Genomic DNA, 18,187 nt, shown 5'->3' on the forward strand with positions numbered 1-18,187 from the left:
AGATAGATAGATAGATAGATAGATAGATAGATAGATAGATAGATAGATAGATAGATAGATAGATAGATAGATAGATAGATAGATAGATAGATAGATAGATAGATAGAGCTATATATGAGCCCTGTAAGCTCCTGGAGGATTGGCTACACCAGGGGTGTGTGGCCTAATATGCAAAGTGGTTCCTGCTACAAAAAAAGGCCCTGCCAAGCTCTTAGTGCCATGGAGGTTGGAAACAACCTTCCTCAACAGATTGGCACGGAAAACTTACTGCCCAGTGTTGCTCCCTGGAGAAAAAGCAAGTTTGTATTGAGAGGGAGCCCAGATGAGATATTAAGAAGTTCTGACCTAACACACTGGATAACGCTAAGTGAATTCCTGGCTTTGATTCCAAACTATTTATTCCACTCTCTGGATGAGTACTTGCGGTCCTTATGTATTTGATGATGGCTGGCTTGCATATCCTCAACAATTCATCTCACTTTTTTTTTAACATAAGAACATAAGAGAAGCCATGTTGGATCAGGCCATTGGCCCATCCAGTCCAACACTCTGTGTCATACAGTGGCCAATATATGTGTGTGGGTATATATATATACACACACACACACACACACACACACACACACATATATATATATATATATATATATATATATATATATATATACACACACACACACACTGTGGCTAATAGCCACTGATGGACCTCTGCTCCATATTTTTATCCAATCCCCTCTTAAAGCTGGCTATGCTTGTGGCCGCCACCACCTCTTGTGGCAGTGAATTCCACATGTTAATCACCATTTGGGTGAAGAAGTACTTCCTTTTATCCATTTTAACCTGACTGCTTAGCAATTTAATTGAATCCCCATGAGTTCTTGTATTGTGAGAAAGGGAGAAAAGGACTTCTTTCTCTCCTTTCGCCATCCCAAGCATAATCTTGTAAACCTCTATCATGTCACCCTGCAGTTGACGTTTCTCCAAGCTAAAGAGCCCCAAGCTTTCTTCATAGGGAAAGTGTTCCAAATCTTTCATCATTCTAGTTGCCCTTTTCTGCACTTTTTCCAATGCTATAATATCCTTTTTGAGGTGCGGTGACCAGAATTGTACACAGTATTCCAAATGAGACCGCACCATCGATTTATACAGGGGCATTATGATACTGGCTGATTTGTTTTCAGTTTTCTTCCTAATAATTCCCAGCATGGCGTTGGCCTTTTTTATTGCAATCGCACACTGTCTTGACATTTTCAGTGAGTTATCTACCACGGCCCCAAGATCTCTCTCTTGGTCAGTCTCTGCCAGACTGTGTTGGTAATTTCTCTCTGCCCCGATGAAGTGCAGCAGTGCTATGCTAAAGGATGCTTTTAATTTAGACAGTTCTGCTACGAGTCTCACCCAGTTATAAAAAAAAAACTTTCCACATTTATGGGAATAACATGTGGCCATGATAGTCCAAGGCAAGCCTGATCTGGTTAGAAGATGATGATATTGAATTTATACCCCGCCCTTCACTCTGAACCTCAGAGTCTCAAAGTGGCTTACAATCTCCTTTACCTTCCTCAACCCCTCCACAACAGACACCCTATGAGGTGGGTGGGGCTGTGAGAGCTCTTACAGAATCTGCCCTTTCAAGAACAACTCTGCAAAAGCTATAGCTGACCCAAGGCCATTCCAACAGGCGCATGTGGGGGATTGGGGAGGTTGTCCTTGAAAGGGCAGCTGCTGTGAGAGCCCTCTCAGCCCCACCCACCTCACAGGGTGTCTGTTGTGGGGGAGGAAGGTAAAGGAGATTGTGAGCCGCTCTGAGTCTCTGATTCAGAGAGAAGGACGGGGTATAAATCTGCAATTCTTCTTCTTCTTCCTTGGAATACCAGGAATGGGAGGCAGGGGCAGGCTAGCAAGCCACTTCTCTCAAGATCCTCCATGCTCCAGTAGGGGTTGCCAGAAGTCATCAGGACTTTCAGGCATGCAGGAACATGCAATGCATACAAACACACACAAAAATAGGCCCCCCCCCCTCAAAAAGAAAAGAAGCAGCAGCAGCACATACTAGCAGTAGAAATCTGTGCTTTAGGTGCTTGGTGGGCTGGATACACCCGTACTGAGGTCCCTCATTATAGATGGTCCCTGTAGGGTCAAAAAAGGGCACGTAGCCATCCTTCCCCGTGCAGAGATAGACTTTCTCCAACCGCAGCTTGTAGGCAGAGTTGAGGTTTTGTTCAGGGTTCCACATCACACGGCCGTACAGGATTTGACCTGAGGAGAGGAAACACACAGGAGGCAGGGCGATGAAAAGAATTTTTTAAAAAACAGCCCAGCATCGAGAGAACAGAGGACTTTAATGCCAGGGACACGAACGCAATCGGCTTCCCAAGACTGTCCACAACGTCATGCGACGTTCTTAGCTTGTGCACCGACCAGGGGTCATTTTGTAGAAGAATAGGTGGTGGAGCTCATTAGTATAACTCATTAGCATATGCCACACCCCCCCCACCAGCCAAAAGCAACTCAAGGCAAGAAAGGAGAGCCCTGAGCGAGCGAGGCCTGCTTGAGCTGGCTAGAGATCCAGCCAGCCCAAGCGGCCTCGCTCACTTGGGGCTCTCCTTGGCCACCCCCCTCCACAGTCAAAAGGCCAGCAAGCCACCCACCCACCACCCAAAATCATATAAGAAGTGGAGAAAGGGTGGTGCAAGTTTCTCCAGGGGTTAATGAGGGCTGCTGGGGGTGTGGCAAAGCCTCTGGCTGCCCGCTCTCCTAATCCAGGGATTGTTATGCAGCTGCACCCACTATGCAATAGACAAGGTAGGGGGGGAGAAGGAGGGGGAACCCTCAGAAAGGTTCAGGAGCTGCTGAATTCAAGGCCAGGTGCCAACCCACATGGATAGCTTAGACAGCTGGATCAGCCTTGGAGAGGGGAAAAGAACAAGCAGTTCACGCAAAGACAAGAGGGAACCTTTCACTCGCTCGGTTTCTCTTTGACCTCTGGAGAAAAAGGGAAAGTGAAGAAGGGCCTAGAAGGGAAGTGAGGAGTCCTGAGAATGTTGGAGATTGTCATGGTAAAAAGATAAATTAAAAAAAAAATCAGGGTATGCAAAACATCAAAAATTAAAGAGTTTAACTGTTATGACTGTTTTCTAATATGACTGAGAAAAGAATTCTGGGATTTGTAGTTCTACAATAACATTCTTTAGTAGGGTTGCCAGGTCTGTGTTGGAAAATACCTGAAGATTTTGGGGGTGGAGCCAGGAGAGGGCGGGGTTTGGGAGGGGAGGGGAGGGGCCTCAGCATGGCACAATGCCCTAGAGGCCACCCTTCAAAGCAGCCATTTTCTCCACGGGAGCTGAGCTCTGCCAGCTGGAGATCAGTTGTAAAAGCAGGAGATCTCCAGGCCCTACCTGGAGGCTGGCAACCCTATAAATTAGACAGGCCTCCAGGAGCCTGTTTTGTAGGCTGGCAGTTCCCAGAACACTGGCTCTTAAAAAAACCCCACAGCAATATCTCAACTTCTAGAATGTTCCAGTTAGATCTAAGATTGTAATCCAGGCCTCTTGTATGTGTATGGTGTTTGTCCACGAGAAATGGTTGCAGCATTGCACATTCATGGATCATGCCTTTCCACAGGCCGCTTTATGTTGAACAGTGTAACTCAACAGCAGGGGTGGCCAAACGCGCTTAATGTAAGAGCCACACAGAATAAACATCAGATGTTTAAGAGCCGCGAGACATGAAGGTCAGATGTTTGCGAGCAGGAAGGAAATAGGGGAGGGAGGAGAGGTGGAAAGAAAGCAACTTTAACTTTAAATGCCTTCTCCAAACTGGCCAATGGGGTAGTGGGGACTTCAAGAGCCACGCAATACGTATGAAAGAGCCACATGTGGCTCCCGAGCCGCAGTCTGGCCACCCTTGCTCAACAAAAAAAAAAGTCCCCAACATTTTCAGTGACTTCAGTAGGAGCTGAACACCACTGCTTTACAACTGGGAGAGGCCATGGCTCAGAGGTAGAGCATCCACCTCAATTGCAGAAGGTCCCAGGTTCAATCCCTGACATCTCCAGCTGAAAGGAAGAAGTAGCAGGTGATGTAAAAACCTCTGCCTAAGACCCTGGAGTGTTACTGCCGGCTGGGAGCAGACAACACTGACTTTGATGGAGGGTCTGATTCAGCAGAAGGCAGCTTTGTGTCTTCAACCGCCTCGATGATCAAGTGGCTGCTGGATGAAGACGACTGGGCCCTGCCCATAGACAAGGAAGCCCTACCCTTTGAGAAAGCTCCTTTGTAGTCCATCTCTTCCATGGACACTTCCGATTTGGTTGGGTCCATCAGGAACACTTTTTCGTTATTACAGAGCTGAAACTCAGTGTTGAGGGAATACACGACAGGAACGGGCCGGTTAGTTTGCTGAAAGGCAATCGGGATCAGAAATCTAAATGGGGGAGAAAAAAGGAAAGGGGGGGGGAGAGATGGAAAATGAAATACTTTCTTAACAGTGATTCTTAATGTTTCATAACAGGCCAGCACATATCTGCTCCCCAATCCTTCTGACTCTCTTGCAAGTCTCCACTGAAACCTCACTGAATTCTGCTAGGCCCAAGGAGGGGAGAGAGACAGCCAGCAGTACTGCCTCTATGACAACGAGACCTCCGTTTGGGAAAACCCACTGACAAGATTCTCTATCCCATTCTACCCCATTTTAATTTGACAGCTCATACTCAAGTCACTGGCGTTCTTTTGGAAATAATCCAAAAGAAGGTGTCACGGTCCTTTCTGGAGCTCAACAGAAAGGAAAGGGTGTGAGGAAGGCTCCCTCTGCTGTGGAGTCTTGTGAGCAAAAATCCTGCTTTGTGAGCTGCTGGCATTCAAGTTGTGAGCTGCTGCATAAATTCGTGTGCTCTGGGGTCATCCTTCCTGAGCGAAGACAAAAATGCGTGAGCCGGAGGCTAAAAAGCTGTGAGCTAGCTCCCATTAAACTCAGAGGGATTGGGTGCGATCCAAAGATTAAGCCTGCTTTTAACCTATAAAGCGCTAAGCATTCCTGGGCAATCTTGAACAACCAGATACAACTGCGAGAATATTTTCAAAGATTTTGTTTAACGTACATTTCAGAGGTTACCAATAAGAAGTTTGTGCCGATTTTTTAAAGCAGGGTTGGGGAACCTCTGTCCCGAGGGCCATATACGGTCCTCGAGGTCACTTGGTGTGGCCCTCGGGAATTGCTGGACCCAAACCGAGCCATGTGGCAGCCTCCCTGGGGCCTGGCTGGCCAGCGAGGATCGTGGGGCCCAGCCACACTGTGCAGCAGCCTCCCCAGGGCCAGGCAGGGATCACAGGGCTCAGGCTCAGATGTACTGTGCAGCAGCCTCCCTGGGGCCTGGCTGGATGGTCAGAATTACTGCAGGGCCTGGAAAAGTTACTGTCACAGTTCAGTTTGCACTTGATTTTCCCAGATGGTGTGGCCTAATATGCTAATATTAGGGAATGTGGTCTAATATGCTATGAGTTCCTGCTGGGTTTTTTTTTACAAAAATGCCCTGGACACATCCATTTGCCAAGGGTGGTGGGCACTGTGTGTGTGTGCCAGATTAGGCTCTCCTCACATGACTTCAAATAGAAAAAGAATTATTTGCATTAATTTTGCTGGCCTGAATCATTCTTCCTCAGTGGAGCACTGTTTTTTAAGTTGATAATTTTTTATGGCCCGCGAATGATGTTATAAATATCCATATGGCCCTTGGCAGAAAAAAGGTTCCCTACCCCTGTTATAAAGCATGGTAGAGTACAGTAACCCTCCTACACCGGTGTCTTGAGAAATGAATCCCCCCCCCACACTATTTAATCCTTTGCAGGTTGTTTTGGTCACTTGTCTGAACGAACAACTTCAACCAATTTTTTAAAAATTTCATATTAGATATGCCACTTACACCATAATACCCAAAATGTGTGCAGACAGACAACACAGCAAATACACTCAGGCATACTGAATCTAGCTAAAAGATAAAGGTAGTCCCCTGTGCAAGCACCAGTCATTTCCAACTCTGGGGTGACGGCGCATCATGATGTTTTCAAGGCATACTTTTTCACAGGATGGTTTGCCACTGCCTTGCCCAGTCATCTACGCTTTACCCCCAGCAAGCTGGGGACTCATTTTACTGACCTCGGAAGGATGGAAGGCTGAGTCAACCTCGAAGCAGCTACCTGAACCCAGCTTCCACCAGGATCAGACTCGGGTCGTGAGCAGAGCTTAGGACTGCAGTACTGCAGCTTTGCCATCCTGCGCCACGGGGCTCTATACTGAACCTAGCTACCGATAAGATGAAGAAGAGTGAATGTGTTTTCTTACTTCTCTGGAGCATGAGCAGTGCAGGGAAACGGCTTGTCTCCGGGATCAACCCACGACTGCGTTGGCTGTACTGTGCATGGTATTAAGTAGATGGTGTATTCTCCTGAGTAATCCTTCCTGGAAAGAGAGAAAAAGCACCACGTGCACGGCATTAATCTAGGAGTAGCTGGTAATCACCGAATGCTTTTGAGAATGGGCAGGCCTGGCCATAGGCCATCTGGCGCCCCAGGCAAACCTGGCGTCCCAAGGGCACCTGGTGCCCCTCTCTGAGGTGCAGCCCTGAGGCTCCACACCCCACCGCCTGCACAGTGGACAAGCAATGCGGAGGAGGCTGGGCAGACAAGCTACGGGCGAGGGGAAGGCATGTGGGGTGGGGAAAGGAAAAGCAAAGGGATGAATCTGGGTGGACGAGTGACAGGTGAGGGGAAGGCACGGGGTGGGGGGGAGCAGAGGAAGAGGAAAAGCGATGGGGAGGAGGCCAGGCGGACAAGCTATGGACGAGAGGAATGTTTATGTTTAATTCGATTTATACCCCGCCCTCCCGGCCGAGGCGGGCTCAGGGCGGCTTACATCAGATCATAGTATACTATGATCGCAATCATAAAATCAATAAAACCATTAAACAATACAAGTTAAAAACAATATACAATCAGCGCTCAGCATCGCTGTCGGATGGCCATCTAGCCTGTGTTTAAAAACCTCCAAGGAAGGAGAGCCCGCCACCTCCTGAGGGAGCCTGTTCCACTGAGGAATGGCTCTAACTGTCAGGAAGTTCTTCCTAATGTTGAGCCAAAAACCCTTTTGATTTAACAATATAAGTTAAAAACAATATACAGTTGGTGCTAACAGATAAGATGTTACTCATATTCTCAGGACAACAGTTGTTCCAGAATTCTCCTATGGCCGACTGAAAGCTTGGGAAGGCATGGAGGGGGCGGGGGAAGAGGAAAAGTGACGGGGAGGAGGCTGGGCGAACAAGCTACAGGTGAGGGGAAGGCATGGGGGGGGGGGAGAGGAAAAGTGACGGGGAGGAGGCTGGGCGAACAAGCTACGGGGAGAGAGGAAAAGCGATGCGGAGGAGGCCGGACGGACAAGCTACAGGCAAGGGGAGAGCGCAGGTAAGCTGAGGAAGAGGCAAACCAGGTATGGGGAGGGCTGATTTTGGCACCCCCACCCCGCCTAGTGGAAGAGCTGGCCCTGCTCATGGGACAAGATGCCTGCTAGTCTAAGGAAAATTAGTCAAATGAAAAATAAACACACCAACCAAACAGCATCGGAGTGGACTTCCAGCCCAGCATTCCCAGAAGCTGTCCGGGATAGCAATTTCAGCAGCGGCACACACTGCGGCTTTCCCTTTCCTGTCCTTTACCTGCTGTATGAGCTGGTGGCTCTCCAGAGCTGATAAGGGGAGTCGAACGTCTGGCCGCTCCATAAAAGCTGCAGGTCAAACTCGATCCCTCCCAGGTGGTCGGGAGTCTGGATGAAGGATTTTGCATCCGGCAACGTGTGGTGTTCCATCACAAAGTGTCCTGCACAGGATTCAAGATGGAGTTCATGATTCAGTCCGGGTATGAGGATGAAGCTCTTGTTTGAATTTACAGAACGGAGCTTATTTTATATACAATGCTAATTTCATAGCGCTCTGACCTGGATGGTCCAGCTAGCCTGATCTCATCAGAGAGAGCCAGTTTGGTGTAGTGGTTAAGTGTGCGGACTCTTACCTGGGAGAACTGGGTTTGATTCCCCCACTCCTCCACTTGCATCTGCTAGCATGGCCTTGGGTCAGCCATAGCTCTGGCAGAGGTTGTCCTTGAAAGGGCAGCTGCTGTGAGAGCCCTCTCCAGCCCCACCCACCTCACAGGGTGTCTGTTGTGGGGGAGGAAGGTAAAGGAGATTGTGAGCCGCTCTGAGACTCTTCGGAGTGGAGGGCGGGATATACATCCAATATCTTCTTCATCTTCTTCATCAGTTCAGTTTATTATTACAGTCATTGACCAGAACATTTTAACTATCTAGAACAACCTTAAAAGTACCTTATAAAAAGTCCCACAAAGAATCTGCATATTAAAATTTGATGACTTCAGGATTATAAGCCGCCTGAGACACTTCGGTGAGAAGGGCGGGATATAAGTCCACTAAATAAATAAATAACAGTAAAAAAAGAATTCAAAAGATTACTATTGAACCCTTTAAACCGTTTTAAAAAGTCACTTTAAAATGTGTTAAAAGATTTACAGTTTGGCCTATTTGTCTTGCTTTTTGCGTTCTTTATAAACCTGGGAACAGAACTCAGCCATCTGTCTTGTTGTTTAGGGGTTCCGGTCTGACAGAAGATAATTGAATTTGAGTTTATTTGATCTGCCAGGGCACCCTTCCAACAGTGGGCTAATAATTTCCCTTCGGTTCACCGTATGAAAAGAACAATTAAAAAAATATATGTTCCAGAGAATCTATTTCAGGCTGGGAACAGGAACAGAGCCTAAGTGCATAAGGAGTCCCTTTATACCTCCCCTCTACTACCGCAGATGGCAGGAACATACTCCTAGCTAAAGTAAAGGCCCTTCTAGAGTTGTGAGATTCAAGGAGGTATAGATCTCAGAAACTAATCACGGTTGGTCCTGGTTAGTACTTAAGAACATAATAGAAGTCATGTTGGATCAGGCCAGTGGCCCATTCTGTCCAACACTAATTCCTTTGTTCACCCTCTGCCTCACTCATTCCCCTAGAGCAGGGTATCCCAAACTTTTCCCCCCATGGCCAAGTTATTTTTACACTTCTCCTTCATGGCCCACTAAAATTCAGGGGTGGAGGCAGGATACTTTGGGGGTGGAGCCGGGAGACAGGAATTATGTCACAGAGATGGGGGAAGAAAGGAAGGAAAACGGAGCTCAGGCTTTGCGGCCTGTGTCAGTCTTCAAGGCTAGCTTTTTTCTGCACAACACAGAGATGGGGGAAGGAAGGAAGCAGAGCAGAGCTGGGGGTAGGGCTAGCTTCAGATTTTCTTGTGACCCAGTATTGAGGCTTCCGTGGCCCGGTGCCGGGTTGCAACCCTGCGAATGGGAAACACTGCCCTAGAGAACTTCCCAGCCTTCTAGCCCAAAGTGGACTCCATGCACAGTCTCTAGGGCAGGAGAACCACAAAGGATGCTCTGAGTTCCTTAGAGGAAGGGAAAGATAAAAACTAGACAGACACTCGGACTCAGCCAGGCCCAGAAAGCAATAGGCCTGTCACCTCTGTCAGTGCATCTTGGAATGCAGCCCCCGAACCTAAAATGATCAAGGTGCAGATCCTTCCCACATGAGTCAGAGCCTACAACCAGCTTCTGCACACATGTTGGATTAGGGGTAGGGGTCACGGATCTAGGGAAGAAGGAGTAAATTTCCCTCCAGCAGGGTCCAGGCCTGAGCCTTTCCCTGTGTAGAAATCAAGCACTCCGATACCTCTGAACTTGGCGTGGGTCTTGAACTCGATGACGAGGCGGCCATCATCTCGGATGTAGATCCTTATGATCTGCAGTCTGGCTGAAAGGACGCTATCTGTCTGGATACCTAGAAGCACAGAATCATAGAGTTGGAAGGGAGCTGCAGGGTCATCTAGCCCAACTCCCTGCACAATGCAGGGCATTCACAAACACCTCCCCACCCCCACACCCAGTGACACCTGCTCCACGCACAGAAGATGGCAAAAGAATTTAAAATAAATAAATCCTCCAGGATCCCTGGGCAGACTGGTCTGAAGAAAAATTGCTGCCTGACCTCAAAGTGGTAATCAGCATTTCCCATAAGAGAATAACATAAGAGAAGCCATGTTGGATCAAGCCAATGGCCCATCCAGTCCAGAAAGGGTCACAAGAATTTAGCACTGGTGCAACCCTTCCTGCCCTCCTTCTCATGATCTGTCTAAGTTTACAGGATCAGCATCGCTGTCAGAGGGCCCATCTAGCCTCTGTTTAAAAACCTCCAAGGAAGGAGAGCCCACCACCTCCCGAGGAAGCCTGTTCCACTGAGGAACGGCTCTGACTGTCAGGAAGTTCTTCCTAATGTTGAGCCAAAAACCCTTTTGATTTAATTTCAACCTCTTGGTTCCAGTCCGAACTTCTGGGGCCACAGAGAAAACAACTGCAAGGGGAAACAAAAATGGAAGGGGGAATACAGGGGGATTGACTGGAACCTGCCTTCTGGTTGTGAGATAGAGACACAACCCAGCTAGTTTTGAATCCAGCAGCACCTTAAGAGACCAGCAAGATCTTCAGGGTATAAGCTTTTGAGAGTCAAAGACCAGGGGGGGTTTTGGTAGAAAAAACCCTAGCAGAGGACATTGTATGCGCAGCTGTGGAAGCAAGAAAAAATACCAGAGAAATGGGACTGGATTATAAAAGTTATGTCATGGAGTAAAATGGACAAATTAACAAGAAAATTAAGAGACTATGATTTGGAACTCTTTAAGTTGAAGAAGTTCAGAAGATACGTAGAAAAAGAGTGGAAAATAAAAGGACATTGGACAATCTTTGATAATGATTAAGTTTTTTTTAAATAAGAATATAATTTTTAGGGTTTTTTTTAATAGCTAAGGGTATCTTTAATATTTGTTTCTTTAAAGTAAATAACACTGGCGGGGGTCAAGTAACGGGGGGAGGGGTGGGGGGAAAGTAAGATATGGGGTAGAAATTTTTTTTCCTTTTTCTTTAAGTCTTTATAAGTTGTAGATACAGTTTTGCTACCATGTGTTACTAATAAAATTGTTTATCACCCGAAAAAACCCTAGCAGAAGCTCATTTGCATATTAGGCCACATCCCCTGACACCAAGCCAGCCGGAAATGCGTTCCGGTTAAAAAAAAAAAAAGCCCTGTCGAACACTTTCAAAAGACCTTCATCAGAGCTTTGACTCTCAAAAGTTTATGGCCTCAAAAATCCTGTTGGGGTGAGAGCCAGTTTGGTGTAGTGGTTGAGTGTGCGGACTCTTATCTGGGAGAACCGGGTTTGATTCCCCACTCCTCCACTTGCACCTGCTGGAATGGCAACAAAAGGCTGATTATTGAGAAATATCGATGCTTGACGCTTGGTCTCCTTTGATTCCAGCCAAGTTCCTCCATGGAAGCTCAAATGTAAAATGCCTGCAAAGCAACGGGACCATCTTACCTGTCCTCCAGAGAACCGTGTCGTAAAAGAAGGAGAACTCCATCTCAGTGTGATGCTCGAGAGAGGCCCAGCCTCTCGGCGCCGTCACATAAATGTAGGACACGTAGAGGGGGACGTGGACAGTCAGGAAGGACTGAGCTGAATCACGAACCTATCAAAACACGTAACGCCACTGTCAAGATCATGGGAAAACAGCTCACAGCTGGTATTTATAAGCCACATTGGCGGCTATAGTTCTTTTTTTTTTTTTGCATTCTCTTTCTTTAGTTAAACTTTTAAAAATGATAACAAGTGCAATCAAATATTCACAAAATCTTAACCCTTTAAGTGGTTAAGTGTGTGTACTCTTATCTGGGAGAACCGGGTTTGATTCCCCACTCCTCCACTTGCACCTGCTGGAATGGCCTTGGGTCAGCCATAGCTCTGGCAGAGGTTGTCCTTGAAAGGGCAGCTGCTGGGAGAGCCCTCTCAGCCCCACCCACCTCACAGGGTGACTGTTGTGGGGGGAGAAGATACAGGAGATTGTAAGCCGCTCTGAGTCTCTGATTCAGAGAGAAGGGCGGGGTAAAAATCTGCAATTCTTCTTCTTCTTCTTCTTCTTAAATCCCCCCTCCCCCCCCAGACAAAAGCCTATAATAACACATCTAATACCATTATCCTAGGATCAGATTTAGACAGGCGAAGTTAAAGAGGTAGATGCAAGGGAAAAAATGCGATAGCGGATGGAAGAAAGTTAATCTAGAATGATATGAAGGTAATCAGGTTGATATTATGGTTGTTAAGGTGTTTAGGATAAAATGAAATAGGGAGAACTGCATGGTAATTAACGGGTGATATAAGATAATAAGATTCAGAATAGAAAATGAGTCTTGGTTAAGTATAGGTGTATCAACTGTATGTGGATTAACTGAAGAATGTTTTCTATCGTAAAATGCAGATTAACGTTATAGTAGATTGATGGGAAAAGGTGTTTAATAATTAGTGTTAATGTTTGCCATAGAATTCAATTCAATAAAAATTGTAAAAGAAAAAAAAAAGGTAGATGCAACAAGACAATATGATCAAAACAAAAAGCTGCAAAATAAACCCCCTACATAGAGAATAAGAGCCCTGTGGCGCAGAGTGGTAAAGCTGCAGTACTGCAGTGCTAAGCACTGCTCACGACCTGAGTTCGATCCCGGTCGACTCAGCCTTCCATCCTTCTGAGGTCGGTAAAATGAGTCCCCAGCTTGCTGGGTGGGGGGGAAGCGTAGATGACTGGGGAAGGCAAGGGCAAACCTCCCCGTAAAAAGTCTGCCGTGAAAACGTTGTGAAAGCAGCGTCACCCCGGAGTCAGAAACGACTGGTGCTTGCACAGGGGACTACCTTTACCTTTTTGTTTTTTACATAGAGAATACATACTGCTATAGTTCTAAAGCCTGCAGATCAGAATGAGTCCAGCGGTTAGGTAAATGAGGCCCAGAGACAGTGCAGTTAGACAAATTAATCTTATTCTATTCACGTCCCAGTTACGTAACCCCGCATACTTGATGATGTAGTACCTGCTTCAGGCAGGAAAATTATATTTTATACTACGTTGGAAACTTGGCGCTGGAAAGTGCTGTCAGGTCACAGATGAGTTATGAGGACCCTGTAGGGTTTTCAAGGCAACAGACGTTCAGCGTTGGTTTGCTGTTGCCTGCCTCTTCGTAGCAACCCTGGACTTCTTTGGTGGTTCCCCCACCCATAAGAACATAAGAGAAGCCATGTTGGAACAGGCCAACAACCCATCCAGTCCAACACTCTGTGTCACATAAGAACATAAGAGAAGCCATGTTGGATCAGGCCAGTGGCCCATCCAGTCCAACACTCTGTGTCACATGAGAACATAAGAGAAGCCATGTTGGATCAGGCCAGTGGCCCATCCAGTCCAACACTCTGTGTCACATGAGAACATAAGAGAAGCCATGTTGGATCAGGCCAGTGGCTCATCCAGTCCAACACTCTGTGTCACAGAAGAACATAAGAGAAGCCATGTTGGATCAGGCCAATGGCCCATCCCGTCCAACACTCTGTGTCACATAAGAGAAGCCATGTTGGATCAGGCCAACAACCCATCCAGTCCAACACTCTGTGTCACATAAGAACATAAGAGAAGCCATGCTGGATCAAGCCACTGGCCCATCCAGTCCAACACTCTGTGTCATATAAGAACATAAGAGAAGCCATATTGGATCAGGCCAACAACCCATCCAGTCCAACACTCTGTGTCACATAAGAACATAAGAGAAGCCATGCTGGATCAAGCCAATGGCCCATCCAGTCCAACACTCTGTGTCACATAAGAACATAAGAGAAGCCATGCTGGATCAAGCCAATGGCCCATCCAGTCCAACAGTGTTTCACACAGTGGCCAAAAACCCAGGTGTCATAGGAGGTCCATCAGTGGGACCAGGACACTAGAAGTCATCACACTGTTGCCCCTCCCAAGCACCAGTGGTCATTTTGTAGAAAAACAGATGGTGGAGCTCATCCAGGGGTTGTTATGCAGCTGCACCTACTGTTCAATGGACAAGGAGGTGGAACTCTCAGAAAGGTTCAGGAGCTGTGCTCCTGTGAGCTCCCACTGAATTTGAGACCTGCCAAGCACCAAGAATACAGAGCATCACTTGCCCCAGACAGAGAGTTCCAGCAAAGGTAAAGGTAGTCCCCTGTAAAAGCACCATTCATTTCTGACTCTGGGGTGAAGTCACACCACGACGTTTTCATGGCAGACTTTTTACGGGGTGGTCTGCCATTGCCTTCCCCAATCATCTACACTTCCCCGCCCCCCAGCAAGCTGGGGACTCCTTTGACTGACCTCAGAAGGATGGAAGGCTGAGTCAACCCTGAGCCGGCTACCTGAACTCAGCTTCCGCCAGGGATTGAACTCAGGTCGTGAGCAGAGCTTTGACTACAATACCGCAGCTTGCCATTATGCACCATAATAATAATAATAATAATAATAATAATAATAATAATAATAATAATAATAATTTATTTATATCCCGCCCTCCCCGCCGCAGCAGGCTCAGGGCAGCTCACAAAATATGGCATAAAAACAGGTTATGATAATAAACATTATATCCAACAATATACAGTTAACGATATTTGCTACTACATTAAAAACATAATAATTAAAACCATCAATTTAATTAGAGTCTAACATTTCCAGGTGCTATATTCTAGGTGTCCCCCTCTTGCGATTTAGGATGACCGGATATAGTAGGCTAGGATCCACATTAAGAGAAGGCCAGCTGGAAGAGAGTGGTCTTGCAGGCCCTACGGAATTGAGCAAGGCTCCGCAGGGCCCGCACCTCATCTGGTCGTCGGTTCTTCCACCAGGGTGGAGCTGCGATCGAAAAGGCCCTTTCTCTTGTCTTCAATTTGGCCTCCTTCGGCCCCGGGGATTGTCAAAAGATTTTGCGCTGCTGATCTCAGTACTCTCTGGGGCACCTATGGGAGGAGACGGTCCCTAAGGTAGGCAGGTCCTCGGTCCTCGGCCATGGGGCTCTTGAATATACCCAAGTACTAACCAAGGCTGACCCTGCTTAGCTTCTGAGATGTGACGACACTGGGATCACCTGGGCCATCCAGGACAGGGCCTTGAAATATAAGGCCTAAGTAAGTAAGTAAATTATGCAATATGACGCTTCTCGCAGGTATGGCCAGGGGTGGAATTCTAACAGGGGCCGTTTTGCATACTAGGCCACACACCCCTGGTGTAGCCAATCCTCTAAGAGTTTACAAAAAAGAGCCTTGTAAGCTCTTGGAGGATTGGCTACATCAGGGGTGTGCGGCCTGATATGCCAAGGAGCTCCTGCTAGAATTCCACCCCTGCCAACATGCACAGTCAATAACATGTTGAAACTTAATTCGCAGGCCTGCAGGGGTCTGATTCGAACTGGAACTGTGGTGTGTGGAGAAAGGGGGCTTAAGTCTCTCCCACACAACAACCCCCAGGGAACCACCACTGTACTTACGTGCAGCCAATCAATATACATCTGAGACCATCAGTACACACAAGTTTTCCCGGGGAGACCAATACCTGGCATTTTTGTCAGGAAAAAGGCACCAGGACAGTGAAGACAAACCCCCTTCTCCCTGCACACCGCAGTCCTCGTTCGAGTTGGACCTCCACACAGCTGAGAATGGACGTAAACAATGAACTCCCGATGTGCATATAACAGAACCCAGAGCCAGGGCCGTCCCTGCCACTAAGTAAACTAGGTGATTGCCTAGGGTGCTGGCTTTCTGGGGGTAAAGAATTGGGCAACCCCACGTGACTCAGTGATAGAATCATAGTTGGAAGGGACCTCCAGCATCATCTAGTCCAACCTCCTGCACGATTCAGGAAACTCACAAATGATGTTCTTCAGTCGCACAGTCGAGTTCGACTCTTTGCGACCCCATGGACAAAGTCACGCCAGGCCCTCCTGTCTTCCACCATCCTCCGAAGTCTGCTCAAATTTGTGTTGGTTACATCAGTAATGCTGTCCAGCCATCCCATCTTTTGCCATCCCCTTCTTCTTTTGCTTTCTGTCTTTCCCAACTCACAAATAAAAAGGTAAAGGTAGTCCCCTGTGCAAGCACCAGTCGTTTTCGACTCTGGGGTGATGTTGGTTTCACAACGTTTTCATGGCAGACTTTTTACAGGGTGGTTTGCCATTGCCTTCCCCAGTCATCTACACTTTCCCCCCAGCAAGCTGGGTACTCATTTTACCAACCTCGGAAGGATGGAAGGCTGAGTCAACCTGGAGCGAGCTACTTGAACCAGCTTCCACTGGGATCGAACTCAGGTCGTGAGCAGAGGGCTCCGACTGCAATACTGTGGCTTTACCACTCTGCGCAATGGGGCTCTTAATTCACAAATACTTTCCCTTAAATTCACAGTATCCTCATTGCTGTCAGATGGTCATCTAGCCTCTGTTTAAAAACCTCCAAGGAAGGAGAGCCCACCACCTACTGAGGAAGCCTGTTCCACTGAGGAACCGCTCTAACGGTCAGGAAGTTCTTCCTAATGTTGAGCCGGAAACTCTTTTGATTTATTAGGGTTTGAGCCCGCGAGATTCTACAAACCCTAATTATGTTACCAGCCGTGAAAACCTGAAATCTTTTGATTTAATTTCAACCCGTTGGTTCTGCTCCTACCCTTCTGGGGCCACAGAAAACAATTCCACACCATCCTCTAGATGACAGCCCTTCAAGTACTTGAAGATGGTGATCCTATCACCTCTCAGCAACCTCTTCTCCAGGTTAAACAGGCCCAGCTCCTTCAACCTTTCTTCATAGGACTTGGTCCCCAGACCTCTCACCATCTTCGTCGCCCTCCTCTGGACCTGTTCCAGCTCGTCTATATCCTTCTTAAAATGTGGTGCCCAAAACTGAACACAATGTCACATGACACCATGTGATGCCACAAGACATCATGTGATACACTGCCACTGGTCCGCTTCCGTAAGTGCAGGGGTGGGGGCATTAGAAGTTAGCCTTGTCTAGGGTGTCAGATATAGTCTAGGGGCGGCCCTGCAGAGCAGACCCATAAAAAGTGTAATGTGTAGTTCAGCCCCTGAATTCATTGTCAGCTGAAGCCAACACACCGAAAGCTCTACCGGTGGCACTACCTGGAAGTCAGCCGTGACCGATCCTCCACAGACGTCGATTAATTCTGTCATGTCGTAGTAAGCATCGAAAGTCCAAATGCAGCTCTTCAGGTTCAGATGTTTGTAGAGCTGGATCGTCTTTGGCTCCCTCACGCTGGGGTCAAACTGGTACGGCCGATCGTACCCAGGTCCTAGAACGATGCTATGGTACGTCACTTCATCCAGGAACCCAGCATCTGGGGTAGAAAGAATATACTGAGCTCTCCTTGTGTGCGTGTGTACATGCCTGTGTGCAAGCATGCGTGTGACATTCTTGAGCTACATCAGATCTTCTGCTGACATTCATTTAGTGCTTGAATAAGGGAGATCTGCTATTTATACAATGCCAGGGTCCAATGTCCCAGGGAAAGAAAAGTACGTTTGTCCCAGTACCCAGGGTACAGAAAGTGCCAGGGGCTCCTGGATACCAATCCTGCACCTGGTGCGCTTTGCGTCTTTTACTATTCTTGCCTTGATGCGAATCAGGGAAAGCCCCAGGCCCAGATCAGTTTCCCACTAGCCTTATGCCGCTCTGACGCTCCTCTTTTCTGCAGGGCTTCTGTTGGATTTCACACTCTCTGCCGGGCAGAGAGTGTGAACTCCAACAGAAGCCCCTGCAGAAAAGAGGAGCGTCAGAGCGGCATAAGGCTAGTGGGAAACTGATCTGGGCCTGGGGCTTTCCCTCGACTTCGCATCAACTGTTGCAAGATAGTAAAAGACGCAAAGCGCACAGGTGCAGGATTGGTATCCAGGAGCCCATTCTAGATTTTCCTATAGTGAGAAATAGTTAGGTATGAGCAGTAATTGGGAAACTCTCCAGGAGGAAGAATACCAACAAAACTGAGTAGAACAAACACATCGCGCTCTACAGATTGCATTGTTATAATTGTAATCAGGGCTTTTTTGGGTAGAGAAAGCCTGGCAGGAACTCATTTGAATATTAGGCCATACCCCGATGGCACCACTGTTTTACACGGGTTTTTTTTGGTAGAGAAAGCCCATCTGGAACTCATTTGAATATTAGGCCACACACCCCGCCATCACCACT

General features: G+C 47.4%; 1 protein-coding gene across 1 annotated transcript in view; it reads right to left on the minus strand.

The window, feature by feature from the left end:
* FRAS1 (Fraser extracellular matrix complex subunit 1) overlaps nt 1-18,187 on the minus strand; it is a 523,356-nt gene that overhangs the window by 3,723 nt on the left and 501,446 nt on the right. Inside the window, 7 exon segments of the mRNA XM_060247149.1 lie at nt 2,054-2,259; nt 4,259-4,425; nt 6,340-6,456; nt 7,709-7,868; nt 9,781-9,888; nt 11,480-11,630; nt 17,122-17,336. Coding sequence (XP_060103132.1) covers nt 2,054-2,259; nt 4,259-4,425; nt 6,340-6,456; nt 7,709-7,868; nt 9,781-9,888; nt 11,480-11,630; nt 17,122-17,336 — 1,124 coding nt within the window.

The sequence above is a fragment of the Heteronotia binoei genome, chromosome 9 (assembly GCF_032191835.1).
Source record: "Heteronotia binoei isolate CCM8104 ecotype False Entrance Well chromosome 9, APGP_CSIRO_Hbin_v1, whole genome shotgun sequence".
NCBI classification, from domain to species: Eukaryota; Metazoa; Chordata; class Lepidosauria; order Squamata; family Gekkonidae; genus Heteronotia; species Heteronotia binoei.